At 39.8% G+C, this 15,022-nt stretch overlaps 1 protein-coding gene across 2 annotated transcripts; it reads left to right on the plus strand.

Annotated features, from left to right (window-relative positions):
• Positions 1–561: 561 nt before the first annotated feature.
• LOC112895909 lies at positions 562–14,782 on the plus strand. Of its 2 annotated transcripts, none has more exons than XM_025963910.1 (27): positions 562–940; positions 1,805–1,964; positions 3,430–3,522; positions 3,833–3,935; positions 4,041–4,203; positions 4,689–4,863; positions 5,603–5,722; positions 5,839–6,423; positions 6,509–7,096; positions 7,253–7,321; positions 8,031–8,144; positions 8,243–8,485; positions 8,731–8,778; positions 8,868–9,008; positions 9,611–9,778; positions 9,858–9,920; positions 10,277–10,387; positions 10,478–10,558; positions 10,676–10,723; positions 11,104–11,178; positions 11,520–11,615; positions 11,874–11,954; positions 12,032–12,103; positions 12,500–12,544; positions 13,343–13,426; positions 13,518–13,621; positions 14,018–14,716. In XM_025963910.1, the coding sequence occupies exons 1-27, from the start codon at positions 813–815 to the stop codon at positions 14,136–14,138; spliced, it is 3,879 nt and encodes a 1,292-aa protein (XP_025819695.1). In that variant the 5' UTR covers positions 562–812; the 3' UTR covers positions 14,139–14,716. The 2 variants fall into 2 exon arrangements, with proteins under 2 accessions (XP_025819695.1, XP_025819696.1); XM_025963911.1 differs by having other exon boundaries at positions 813–940; positions 14,022–14,782.
• Positions 14,783–15,022: the final 240 nt, after the last annotated feature.

A 15,022-nucleotide genomic window follows, 5' to 3' on the forward strand; every position in this document is an offset into this window, starting at 1 on the left:
GCACGATAGTGCTTGGGCTAGGGTTCATGATTTAGGATTTTTTAGCCACCGGATCTAAAAGAGGTCACCGGCCTGGCTATGGAGACGGTCATGAGTGTGTTGAGGCAGGAAAGTTATTTGCCGTTGGACGGTATATATGATTAGGGTGTGGAATTCGATGAAGACATCCATTAGCTAGATCTGGCAGGAGTTGATACATGCGGCGCAAAAAATCTTCTCAATTAGTGACGGACGGGGTGGAAGGACGGCGGCGGCGGCGCCGGCGGGAGGGGGGAAGGGGCTGTCAAGATTCATTGAACCCGGACTGGTATACGCCATCACCTGGAATCCGGTGGGACGGTGGGTGCAGGCGTTGGAAAAGTAATAAGAAAAAAAAACTCGGGCCGCTGTGCACCTTTGGCGCGACAGGCCCAGGCCCAACGGCCCACGGTGCCAAACCGGACGGCGCGGAGACACTTACGCGTGGGCCCCGGTAGAACCTCAAACGGTCCCACACGTCGGTCTCCTCCGCCCTATAACGTCGTGTAGGCCAGCGGCCAGTCCTCTCCTTGGCCTGGCCCCTCTCCGCTCCTCGCCTCCTCTATCCCTGTGGCCTGAGCGGCCGCCTCGGCCCCGTTCTCCTCCCGCCGCTGCGTCGCCTGCTTCGCAGCCTGCGGCCACTGCCAAAACAGAAACCCTACCCCTAACCCATTCGTAGCTTCCGCTGCAGCTGACACTGCGTACTCCTACCGGCCGCAGACTCGCGCCCTAGCTGTTCCACTGCGTGCCCGCGAGGCGCTGCGCCCCTGAGCTAGGGTTTAGGCCCCAAGCCCATGGAATTCGGGGCGGACGGCGCCCGGTGGCCGCAGCCGCGTGGCGAGGCCGCCGAGGCGTTGCCGCCGCCGCCGGGAGACCGCGGGGAGGTTGCCTCACTCCGCTTCGATTCGTCTCGTGCCATCAGGTGAGCCGCGAGCCGCAGGCCATACCTTCCTGCACTTTCGTATCCGTGATGCCCTCTCGCAGGCGTGCTGGCAAAATTGTTTATATTGTCAGGTCCGTTTTCTTCATGAATTCTGGACCTGTAGCTTTTCTTCATGAATTCCCGACCTGTAGCTGCTTTTAGTTGGAGTCGACGTTACTGAAGTTGCTGAGTAAATTGTTATAGGATTAACCTTCGTAGATCTGACATGCTCCATTTTGCATCCGTGCGTGCATGACTGTTGTTGTGAGATTTTATGAGCGTGGGCTTGGCCAAGTTGTGATTTTTGTTACTAGCCTCTAGAAATCTGAGTTGAGCCTGATATCAGCAGTGGAGTGGAGAAATTGATTAATTTTTGCACGAACCTGCAATAGCGGGAATAGTGCTCATTGATTTAGCGTGGTTTGGTTGATACCGTCTGGTAGGAGGATGAAGCAATGTTGTCAAAGCTTTGTTTCAATACCACTTTCTTAATTCATTGAAGCATGGAGCTTTGGGATGAAAGAGAGGAACTAATGCTTGTGGGATAGAAGTTTTTTATTATCTTTATATATGGTCTTTTGGTCAAGACAAATGTCCAATAATATCTTTAAATCTATATATTATTTTTTATGGCTTTCCCATAGATTCAAGTTTATATATTGTTTAAAGTATTATTGGTATGCTTTAAGCAACTTGAGGACCTGTGAACAACTTGCTGAGATTCTTTGGAGCGGAGGTGATAAAATTGGACCTAATGTTTAGCCTAGAGCAAGTTGACAAAAAATGTGTTTATTTCTTTATTCCTTCCTTTCTGCTTTTGAAAACTGCTGTAGTGGTTCTCATATATCTGTTTCTTTCTGACAGATTACTGAGAGAGCTTGGCACAAATGTAACAGAAGATTTGGTTAAGCTGATGCCAAATTTGCTGTCATTTTTGAAGCATGATGATCCTGCGGTTGTTAAGCAATCTATAGCTAGTGGGACAAATTTATTTGCTGCTGTATTGGAAGAGATGGCACTTCAGGTTGTTCTTTGTAAAACAGATATTTATCGATGAATAAATCCACTATTGTTGTAACTACCTACCGTTGTGGTGTTGCTATGGTTATTTGTTGAGGTTATTTGCTTAGTTGTGTCGGGAATGTCTCACAAAATTCATCGGAGTGAAATACTACGCTACAAGAAATGCCTGTTGTCTAACATAAAACCTAGTCTTCATAGAAAGAGTTTCAAAGCTCCAAATGCCAAGCATTTTTTTTTACTGCAATGCATGCTGTAGTTGTTGAAGGCAGTGTAAATCCAGCCTTTTGTTGTTTTTTCCTGTTTACTTTTGTCAGTTCATGCAGAACAGTAACAGCCATTGACATTAAGTGCTGCTGATGAAAGCACTTTTGTCTGTTCTCGACTGTCGGCATGTTGAGAGTGAATGCATCTCTTTTTGGTCATCCAAGAACTGAAGACCACACAACCTAGTGTGCTGCCACTAAAAGGCCAACTATTTTAGTTGTTTGCAAGGCTTTATTCATCAATAACCAAAACCTCCAAATCCTTGTGAAGTCTGCTTCCACCATTCTTTCATTCTGGAACTCATTGTTTGCATCCTTTTCTTTTAATATTTGCTACATGGTCTCCATGAAAAACATGGGGGCAAGAATAGACCTGATTCAACAAATACTATAATAGTATGGACAAAGAGCTGCATGACAATTTGTGCTCAATTTTAGCATTTGAGAGAAGTCAGTTAAAATAATGACCTCCTTGCCCTAACTCAACCATCTTAAATGTATACCCGCATTAAAGTGTTAATAAATGTACTGGATTTCCTTGTACTATTCATATTGCAATGAAAAAGAAACATAGCCAACTTCATCCAGTTAAATGTTTGAAGGAATTTTGTAAAGTTTTATATGTTTAGCTTAGTGTCAAGTTAAAAGTAGTGCTTCCCAGTGGTGTACATGACTATATCCATAATTCAGTAGGACTGTTAGAATTTGCTAGTGGTAAGATCAATGTATTCTTTTCATGAAATATAATTGTGCGGGATTGTAGAAGCTTGTGGATAAATGTTCCCCATTTGACTATGAATTACACATCAAACTCTTAATTTACATTTTTGTGCTATTCAATATAGAATGCATGAAACTGAATTGCTTTCTTAACCTGTAACATCTAGAATTCCAGACATCAAGAGGGAAAGTAAATTTGAAATTTGTCAAACTAATCGAGGCATACGTACCATGAGGTTAGATCGGTTGCTATTTGTTTGGACTAATATGCAAGAATGATTTCTGCTGAATTGTACAAGTTAACATGGCATTTACCCCCCTGTTTTTGGAAAATATGAAGTATTCATCATATTGCTTTTCATGGCACATGGGTTTCCTGCTTGCTTGCTTTAATTTGACGTTATTTATAACTTTATATTTTACATGTTAGTAACTTGCTGCTATTAGAATTATTCCTGGTACTCACTATTCTTCTGTATCTAGATTAACAAGTGCGGAACACTTGAAGCTTGGCTTGAAGACTTGTGGGCTTGGATGAAGCAGTTCAAAGATGCAGTCCGTGGTGTGATGCATGAGGTTTGGTTAAATGCTGCATACATACAATAAATTCAACTGCTGTTATTCTGTCATGAGTAGTCGACACATCATGCAATTATCTAAAACTTAAAACTGTGGGGTCTTCATTGTTGTATTCCCCTTGACTTTGTTTAATATTTAGTGGTGGTAAGTTGCTAGATGATACTATTGTACTTTACTGCAGTGCTTCCTGGGAATATAACCTGTTTTATGAAAAATGACATGTCTGAGATCCGATGCAATGGTTAGTGCTGTGATTTCTGGGGGGTTTATATTAGGCTGACACTATTGTTTGTGTGACATGTAACAGCCTGGACCTATTGCAACTAAACTACTCGCTGTAAAGTTCATTGAAACATGGATTTTGTGTTGCACATCTCAAGCCAACAGCGACCAAATACAGCCAACTGAAGGTGACATTTTCCATATTAACAGTAACAATTAATTGGGCAATATAATTTTTTTTTGAGAGAAACTGGCTTTCACATTAACAAAGTATGCCTTCACCCTACATACAGGGAAAAACTGGAGATTTGATATTTCACGATTATCTCAATTTCATCCTAGCCTTGATCCTGTTGTTCTGGAAGCTGATGCACACAGAGCTCTCATCCTCCTCCTGGATATTCTGCAATCAGCTTATGCTCATCGAGGATCCTTCCTAGTTGGCACCATTAATTCGTAAGGGTTTTTACCAGCTGTATTGCATATATTGAGTACAAGTGATTCATCACACTCCCATTATTCCTTCATTTTCTCCTGTCTCATTTAATAGCATCCTCTATGCATGATGATAAATATGAGTTTATTTAATACGTCGCATCATTTTTTTAGCTATCCACATGTTTATCCTGAATTCTGAATAGGTAAGCGTTATGGAATAACTGAAATACTTTAGCTGATTGACTGGCATCCTACACTTTTCCCATATAACCTAAGTTCTTTGTGATCCTCTGACCTCTTATTTTGGCTCTGTTGCCTGACCACTTAGTTTGGCCTTTGTGTGTGTACATGCATGCCTGGCTGCCAGCCCAGCTATATGTGGAGATCAAATATATCTTTGAAGCTTGGGGCTGTGCATCAATTTGTAACCGTTCACCTTACATGACTGCATAGCTGTCTAAGATGTATTCGTTATTCTGAAATGCATATATGTCGTTTGTCAGTCTTTCAGCAGTTGTAAAGAATCGGCCAATTTACTATGACCGTGTGCTGCCGGTGTTACTTGATTTCAACCCTGGCTTGGAAACTGCAAAAGGTGCACATTCAGCAAGCCTGCGGTATGCCCTAAGAGCAGCCTTTTTGGGGTTTCTAAGGAGTCCTCACCAGGCAATGGTTGAGGTGAGATCATCTAATACAGGTTACACTTGTAGGTTACGGATCAGTTATCATTGATAGACTATCTGATTGAATGGATATACTTCATGCCTCGATGCAGCTAAAAGATTCTTAAACTGTTGCTATAATTGATTTTTAATTTGCGGTGAAATGTAACTTGGCTAGCTTGCTATTACGTTCTTACTCCAGATTATGGTCAATTAACTAATTGTAATCCAATTATGATGATTGATTGTAAATATGGCTCCTGAAGATGGAGGTGTGATTGTCTTCATGGCAGCCTATCTGATGCATGAAGGTCATATGTCAAATAATGACCAAGTGAGACAAATTCAGCTCTAGTATCTTTGGATTGTAAATTTATTGAGAACCTGGTCTGAGTTATTCAGCCTCTTTTCAGGGAATCACTCCCTCAAGAGGTCCCCACACCCCTTCCTTCTTTTTTTTGATCTGGAAGCTGTCTGATTTACCAAAGGAAAAAAAATTCTTGGTTGATCTTCCTTGAATTTTTTATGTGCACGTAGGTGTTGCTTGCATGTCTTGTTGTGGTAACTGTTGATAATTAAATAAACTGACTAATATGTTTCTGAGCTATCGGAGACTTATATTGTTTCTTTTACCGTATCCCAGAGCATTATACCATTAATTTTCATAAGTGTTTGTTTAGTATTTACATATCTCGTATTTGTTTTTTTACGTATATTACTTGTCAACCTAACCAGAGACTTTCTTCTCTGGACAGTCCAAAGACATATTGGTGCGGCGGCTTCGTGCTCTCAGTCCTGGCGAGGCAATGGAACAAAATATTAGGCAGGCAGAGAAGATGTCTAGGAATATAGAGCGTGCTTCTCGCGCTACCAAGGTATGCTTATACAATCCTTGTCAATGGCTTGTACACATACCTTTGAAAATATGCTTCCTTAATGAGCTGTGTTGTTTTCTCTTTTGAAGAATTTAAGCTGTTTTCTTATGTCACAGGATGAGTCTGCAGCATGGGAGATGCCTTATGGAGATAATCGGAAGAAACCTGCTGCTAGATCAAGTGATGTTCTTGCTATGTCTGATGGCATAGCTAAGAGAGCAAGATTTGACACATCTGCCACTTCAAACTTGCCAGTTCTGGGATCCTCTGATTATTCTGATATGCAGGCTGACAATGATGCCAATGTGGGCCATTTGTCTGATCCAGCCATTTTGAACAGTGACGTGTCTCCTGTTGAGAAGATGATTGAAATGATTGGTGCTTTACTTGCTGAAGGAGAAAGAGGAGCTGAATCCCTGGGTATTCTTGTCTCAACAGTAGAGGCAGATGTCATGGCTGACATTGTGATAGAAACAATGAAACATCTACCAGGAGCCTCGTTTCCTTTAGCAAAAAATAATGGTGTCCAGAAACCGGATTTTAAATATTCATCAGGTCTCTTAACAGAGAACCTGGCAGTCAATTCAGACTTGCCACTGTTCGCTGCACCATCAACACCCACAGCTGATGGAGTCAGCATCTCACCATCTGACCCCCTTTTTATGCCTGGTGTTCATGATGCTAAGCGTGATCCAAGAAGGGTATGATCTGTCTTTTGGTGATTTTCAGGTTGTGTTTTATGAAGTCAGCAGAAATGCCTATTCTGAGGATGCTGATGTCTTGCAGGACCCTCGTCGCCTTGATCCACGGCGAACAGTTTCATCTGCTGCTGTAAATTCATTACAGGTGAAGGTGGAAACCAATAGCGTGCATCAAACAGATAATTTGCCAACTACACTTTGCTCCAATTCTGGGAAGGCTGAAAACTATTCAGATTATTCAAGAGATTTACCAAAAAATGAAGATGAACATCACTCAGCTTCTCAACCCAATCACACAATTGCCAAAGACAAGTCAGAGCTTTCGGATGTTGCCACTGAGCCGGAGCCAACATTTGAAATTGAGGCACCAGTGGATGTTGGGATTCATTCTTCTGATGTCGATGAAGAAATGCTGAATCCCATGTCTTCAGAAGTTACTTCAATTGATGAATCTGATAGTTTGGATTTAGAGGTTGACCCCTTTTTACCAGGTCCTGAGGCATCAACACCAGATGATACCAATCATGACTTGGCAGTTGTTACATCTCATTTGGAACTAAGTGACAAAGAGAAATCCTTATTGAACAAACTTGCCATTGGGCGGATAATTGGTGATTACAAGAAAGATAGTCTCAATTCCAGATTTTGTTTGCTTGCACATTTGATTGCCCGGGTATCATTTTCATATCATGATCTTTATTCTTGTTCATATTAGAGCTTAGTAATTTGATTTTTCAAACCTCTTTTGTTTACTTGCTAATACTTTGAATGTACCTTCAGTATTTTGTTCTCACACTACTGCCTTTTCCTGTTATCTGTGTCTTCGCAGAGTGCTGATGATGATAACATTATGGATTTGATTCAGAGGCACATTATCTTTCATTATCATGATCAGAAGGTAATTTACTAACAGTAAATTTATCCACTGTTTGGTGTTACCAGCATTGCTGTAACCAGAGCAGAAACATCCATCTTTCCGATATATCAATTCACTAGGAATTAGAATTTGGCTGAGTTTAGGATCTGAATTCATTATTCTTGTTGGGATTATAATGCACATGCAGATCATATTAAGTCGTCAGATGTAAATTTAGACATTAAAATTGGGATCGTGTTATTCTTTTTGGTTGTAGTGAACTTGGCTGGAACCATCATGACAAGCTGGTCATGAGCACAACACTAAGCTTGAAGTTGGTTTCTAGCTGATGAGCGGAGATTTGATTAAATAGACTCACATGTGCATAAATTAAACCTATTAGCACCAATCTCATTCTTCTTCTCCTGATCTTTTGATCTTTCATACATGTGGGCAGTTGTTGTTACTAGGGTAACTGATGGAGTGATCTTGTGTCTTTTCTATCCGTTGCCCATTTCTGTTGAGCTTGAACCTTTTAAGCGTTCATCAAGTTGAGCTAATGCTGCTAATTGAGCCCGTCCACAAGACAGGCTGATCCAAGATACGAATTTAGCTATATTTGAGATGGTTAAGCTTACTCTGCTTGTCATGTAATTCGCAATTGCCAACTCCCAAACCATGCATGTGCCATATTAGTTGTCTGGTAACTTCCCTCGTAAGATTCTCACTGCTGACACACTTGTTTTTGTAGGGGCATGAACTGGCAATGCATGTGTTGTATCTGCTACAGAGTATGAATGTTGCTAATTTGCCAGAAAGCTCTACCTCCACTTCTAAACACTATGAGAAGTTCTTTCTATCACTTGTAAGCATGCTCATCATTGTCAAGTCCTGTATGTTCTTTCTGACAATTGAAATAAGGAAAGAAATAACATTTGTCATTTCCTTTGTCCTCATCTCTAGGCGAGGTCCTTGATTGACTCAATGCCTGCTTCAGACAAGTCATTTGGCAAACTTTTATGTGATGCACCATATCTGCCTGAGTCTTCATTTAGATTACTAGAGGGTCTTTGCATGTCAGAAGACAACAGCCAACAAATAAAGGATGGGGATGGTGACCGTGTCACCCAAGGCCTGGGGACTGTATGGAGCCTTATCTTGGGCCGGCCTCCGCTTCGCCATGTTTGCTTGGATATTGCTCTGAAGGTTTGCTTGTTTCCTTCTCAAGTCTCAACTGCTAGAAATATAATCTGATATTTTTCTAAGTCTTCATTTCTGTGTAATATTTCCATTTACCTCAAGTGCAGGCATGCATGGCTCAAATTCTGTGCTACTATAATTTCCAATTTATGATAATGCCAAACTTAGTTCAGAAAAATGGTATAAGTTTTTTTTTAATGTGGCTGTTACATTATTCTGTTCTGCACTTGTTCTTTGTTGTTAATTTGCAGTGTGCCGTCCACTCTCAAGATGAAGTCAGGGGAAAAGCAGTTAGATTGGTATGGGAACAGCAATGCCTTATCTTTTCTTTGTTTTGACTTGATATACCACTAGGCTATGTAATGCTGATACATGCATTATATCGTAGGTTGCAAAAAGGCTATATGATCTGACATACGCAACAGAAAAAATCGAGCAGTTCGCCATAGAGTCTCTTGTAGGAGTTGCTAATGAGCATGATGTGGACACAGATATTAACTTGAAATCCTTAAAAGAATCTACAGCTGAGGTAACTCTGGTTTTGATCTTTGCGCTGGTTCGACCTCTTTCTTTTGTCAGGCTCTGCTAGGGGTTGACAAAGAGATTATGGAACATCCTAACTATTCAAATACCTATTCTGAATTCAGCAAATATATTGGATTTTCCTGTTGGAATTGTAGTTTCTGTTCCATTTGACTTCGTAGATAAAAGTGAAATATGGATGTGAATTCACCTAAAGTGCTGTGTCTTCGGTACTTTCATTTGAATTTTAATTTGGGAAACTAACATACACGTTGTTGTAGCATGTTTTGGTTAAAAATTACCAAGGATAATTTAAAACCAATGTAGTAGCCCCATAAGCTTGTTGAAGTTCAGCAAATGAGCTGTTTTGGTTAAAAAAAAAACTTTTGCTGATTGCATACTGAGCTTTTATTGTCCCAGACTTGTTTTACCATCTAGCAGTGTAGAATAGGGTATGCTTTTTAAAATTTAATTATTTGCAGCTCTCATCTAATTCTGATATATGTTCTATTATTCTTTACACGGATAGAATGCCTTTTAAGATTGTTTTCAATATTTACTGCATTTTGGTTGAATATTTCGCTGATCACCAATCTTTCGTGAAAGCAGTTTGAGGTAGGCAGTCAGGAAACTTCAGTTAGCGGTTCTCAGATTCCAGATGCTGGGTGTTCTGAAAGTGGGTCATTCAAGACATCATTGGTTTCACCAAAACAGTCAGCAGTATCATTGTCTGAGGCAAAACGCCATACTTCTTTGTTCTTTGCACTTTGCACAAAGGTATCCGTTGTGTAAATGCATCTTGCTCTTTTTTTTTTCTTCTTTTCGAGTGGTGGTAAAATAAATTAGTTTCTTCCAGAGGCCTAGTCTTCTTCAGCATCTGTTCAATGTTTATGGAAGGTCTCCAAAAGTTGTCAAGCAGGTAGGCCTTTACTTTTGCAGTGTGCTCAGGTTTTTAAATACTGACTACTCCCTTAGATTTAAAATACATGTCATTTTTAGGATTCCTGCTGGTCAATTTTTTTTAACTTTGGCCACCAATATATATAAAAAATATATAGATTGATAATACAGGATAGATGCAATTAAATTCACTGCAAAAATATTCTTTTACAGTATTTAGTTATGTTCCTTTGAAATGTCATATTTTTCATAGAAATTGTTGGTCAAAGTTTCACCTTGTAGACTGTGTCAATGTCCTAAACGGCATGTATTTTGAATTGGGGGGAGTGGTGAATACAAGTACTTGTTGCTCATTGTGGTGCAATTTTTATCCAGTGTATCCATTGGCATATGCCCAGCCTTGTAAGTAATTTGGGGTCCTCATGTCCTGAGATGCTGAACATAATTCATAATCCACCTGAAGGCAGCGTACATCTTATTACCTTGGTATATCACCTTTTTTCCCCAACATGTTTATACATTATCTTATTGAAAATAGGTTCAATATGCTTATTTTTTTATTTTCTCATTTTAAAGATACTGCAAACATTGACTGACGAGTCAACTCCTTCAGCTGACCTAGTTGCTGCTGTTAAACAATTATATAATACCCTGAAGGTAAGCATAAAGTCTGCCCACGCTTCGCACTGCTTGAAATTCACTTGTTTGCACTTTTGACAGTTATTTGTTTGTTTATTTAATGTGTTTGCTGAGTCTTGTGACTTTCTCTGGCAGGATGCATCCATTCTCATTCCCTTGCTGCCTTCATTTCCAAAGGAAGAGGTATATGTTTCAAATTTTATCACACCATTAAATGTCCATATTTTGTGGTGGTGCTTCAACGTTGATCACTTAGTCTGTTTGATGTAGACTTTTGTTTTTTTAGTTGTGCAAATTTATTTAGGAGTGACATGGCAATATGGAATGCCAAATTATTTGCACATAATAAAAAATGTATGTTCAATATCATTTTGAAAAGTTGCAATTGATGTTATTGTTTTTTTAATACTTCACATTTTGTGTGGTCCTTAACAATTGCAATTATTTTATGAATGTCATGCATTTTGTTTCTTCGGTTATTGCGGACCATTCTTTTTTGGATAATGATATAATTGATATGTTTTATAAATTCCACATAATTTCTCTTATTGCACTGGTCTCAGGTATTGCCCATATTTCCGAGGCTAGTTGATCTTCCGCTTGAGAAATTCCAAGACGCGCTTGCTCGGATATTGCAGGTGATTATTACACTCCATTAACAGGCATTATGTAGCTCCCCCATTTTGAGCTCACAACAAAGGCCTGTCCGAGTTTGGAATTGATGTTGGAAAATGTTGAAAGTATGAACATATGCCTGTTTGACAGTTTGTGCCTCGATGTGACAGTGGAAGTGTTAAAGTATGAGCAGGCTGGCTCTGTTTCAGGGCTGACCTGATGCACCGTGTTTGTGTTCTTTAGCATAGTTTCTTATTTTTATGGTTGAGACAATGATGTCAGTTATTTGTTATTAAGGATGTATCTGTAATCTATTTTTTATCAAGTCATTTTTCTAACCTTTCAATTAAATAAATTTTAACAGGGAACTGCTCATACTGGTCCAGCATTGACTCCTGCTGAAGTTCTGATTGCAATTCATGATATTAACCCAGAGAAAGATAAAGTTGTCTTAAAAAAGGTAATAACATTTACTATAACTGTTTAAATATCCTGTCATAATATTCTGACATGTTATGTAGAGATGGCATGGCTCCTGAATACTTTGTATAGTTCACTTGCCTTCCAAAATAATAGAGTTCTCGATAGAAATCTATACATTTTTGGAACATTATCTATATTCCAGATTTTGTACCCAAACACATCCACATGCATTTGTCTAAATGTGTGTCATGTGTCTTTATTTAAAATGTGTCATGCTGATGGAGACTCATTTCAGGTCACAGATGCTTGCACAGCATGCTTTGAGCAGCGTACGGTATTTACTCAGCAAGTCTTGGAGAAGTCACTGAATCAATTGGTAAGCATTACCACTGTATTGCAGTTTTGTGCATCTTTTATTTTTTTTCTTGCTTAATTAGTTGGAGTGTTTTGCAGGTTGACAGGATACCAATTCCTCTTCTTTTTATGAGAACAGTTATTCAAGCACTTGATGCTTTCCCAGCTTTGGTATGCTGATTCTCGTTTTAATTCATGCATAATGAATTTGATCTGTTTATATTTGTTGGGAAAACGCTTGCTTTGCAAGATTATCCGTTCCTTTTGGGATCAGTCTAATACACTCTTGAATATACTATTAAAAACTAAATGGTTACTTTCTAACCAGCCTGTTGTTACTTTATGTGCTTGCTGATCTGATGCTGTATAGATCCCTATATTTCATTGCCTTTTTCCTCTATATTGTTTACAGAAGACACTAGTTTGGTTTCAGACTGAACAATTTGTTCATGCCATTTTGTATTGTTTTCCATTTTGGAAATTATTATATTTGGGTACAGCTGTACAGAACATCAAAGAGCATTATGTTTATGATTTTCAGTTATTTGATCATCTTTACTTATTCAGGTTGATTTTGTCATGGGAATACTCTCCAGGCTCGTCAATAAACAGGTCTGTCAATTTCCAGTGTCTCATGCAGTCATACTTTGTTTTATGACCTATTTAATTTCCTATGCTGTTGTTGATTGACCAACCAAGAATCCATGTTATATCAAAGCTTAACCAAAACCCAACAAAGTTGTTCTATAGCTATATTCTTACCGAAAGAAGCTACTTTAACATATAGATACCCTCAGAGTGTTCTAACCCAGTTGATGTAGTTCACTTTTCATATATGAAGCTTAGACTTAACAGAGCCACTTTGCCATGTTCAGAAGATTAGTTATCACTGAAGCATGCTAATATTGTTAAAAAAAGTTCGACTGGTGGGGGAAAGATGCCCCCGCAGCATTACAACTGAGAAGAAACTTCAGCCAAGCCGGCCGAGAAAACCCCCAAACCTCGGCTTCACCCTATTGGGCCGCACCGTAACCTGGGCCAACCACGACCCAATGGGCTGGCGACCACTGCAACCAAACCCCCTGATAGAAGGGCCCAAACTAACCTCAGGTGCCACAGGTCGGCGCCCTGCACCCTGCCACTCATTTTTTGGGTTGCCAGTGAGGGGTTTTTTTTTGTACTATCACCAGGATTTGAACCCTAGCTGATGTCTCCCTCGACTGGGGAGCTTACCATTACACTACAAGAGTGTTGGCAGTGTGCTAATATTATTGATCCATATTTTAAAGTTTTTGTGGGTAGACACACTAAACAAATTATATTCTGTTTGTAGTTATGAAGAAATCTTGATAGGTTTTCTATTTTGACTTATTGAGTGCTGAGCCTTTTTGGTTGTTTTTCTTGCTGCAGATATGGAAAATGCCAAAGCTATGGGTTGGGTTTTTAAAGTTGGCATTCCAGACTCAGCCACGTTCTTTCGATGTCTTATTACAGGTATTATCCAATTTATCCTGTCATGTTTCAGAAGCATTCCTGGATATCTATAATTCTGTTTTCTGATATCATATCCTGCTGCTACCTGTAGCTACCTCCACCACAGCTTGAATATATGTTGAATAAGTATCCCAATCTTCGAACACCTCTTTCTTCCTTTGTTAATCAGCGGAACATGCATAACACCTTGCCCAGGTACCTTTACAATATTACTGTTAGTTATATAAGCTTACTAAATACCCTCTTTTGTTGGCTTGAGCAGCAGATACTTCAACTTCCATTATGTGCTATAATCTGAGTCACCCAAAATAGCATCAGTTTCTTTCCTTTTATTGGTTTGCTGTGTAAAATAGCATCAGTTTTATATTTGTGTTGTACTGCCAAGTGCCAGCCTCATAACATGTGCCTTAATGATCTTGAAATGTGTTCCGTTCATTGAGATATGTAACTTTTAATCTCAGTTTTGTTGGGGCTATCTCAGTATTCTATCAGTGAAACCATCAATACTATTATACTCTGCAGAATTTATCAAAGTATTCTTAGTTTTAGTCTTCCTGACGTGCCTTACGCAGTGATTTCTCCTAATTGCAGACAGATTTTGAAAATTCTGGGCTTCTTTAGCGAACCTCAGCAGGCACCAATATCCTTTGTGCCTGCTCCATTACAGACTGCAGATGCAACCTCCTCTCTTCCTGGTGCAACCCTGATGTGAGTACGATGTTGTAGTACCAATCGGATGCACATACAGATCTTTGTAGACGGTAGTGATATGGGCTTGGAATGGAGCATGGAGGAAGATTGCTGCCCCTCAGACATGCTGCTATTCTGTGATGACAAGGGGCTATAAGCGAGTCCGCAGGGAGATGTCGACACCAAAGAGATGTTGACTGGAGCAACCAAGATGATTGTTTGGAGTGAGGTCTGGTGTTTGTGCTGGAGGGCTTGATTCTATGAATTGAAGTCCATCCAAGTTGTATAGTAGCTGTACTATTATGGCAAAATGTCCCATCGTCGAGGTTTGGGAGTCCCTCGATTGCAGGCCCAGGCCCAGGCCCAGGCAAAGCAAAAAGACAGAGCTTAGGCTCTTTACAGGAACGTAACCCATATTACCTGATCTCCATCATTGTCTTCCCTGGAACAAGGAAGTCGGATCGCAGCAGCTGCATTCCTTTCATAGGGAGCCGGCATTTGACTAATTTACTCTAACCATTGCTGTAACAATTTGTCTGTGTACATTAGTTAATTGAGTTTTGTTGCCAGTGTTAACAAACATACCCGCGCTTACATCTGTTTCGTTACTCTCTGGCGACAATAATTTACCGTCCATGAGAATCCGCTAATCAAGAAAACAATAAATGGTAGTGCTGTTATTGATTTTATATGGGGTTTCCGCATCGTAGATCTCTTTTTTTAAGGTTAAGGCTCACTAAGTGCCCAATTTTCTGAATGCAACCAAGGATGTAATACAACGTCGGAAAACTGAATAAGATAAGAGCTCACCCAATCAAGCTAGCACATGAACCATCTCATTAGGCATTAGCACTACGACTTACATGAATGAGGAAGGAAAATTACAAGCTAGTGATTAAATATTAG

The sequence above is a fragment of the Panicum hallii genome, chromosome 5 (assembly GCF_002211085.1).
Source record: "Panicum hallii strain FIL2 chromosome 5, PHallii_v3.1, whole genome shotgun sequence".
NCBI classification, from domain to species: Eukaryota; Viridiplantae; Streptophyta; class Magnoliopsida; order Poales; family Poaceae; genus Panicum; species Panicum hallii.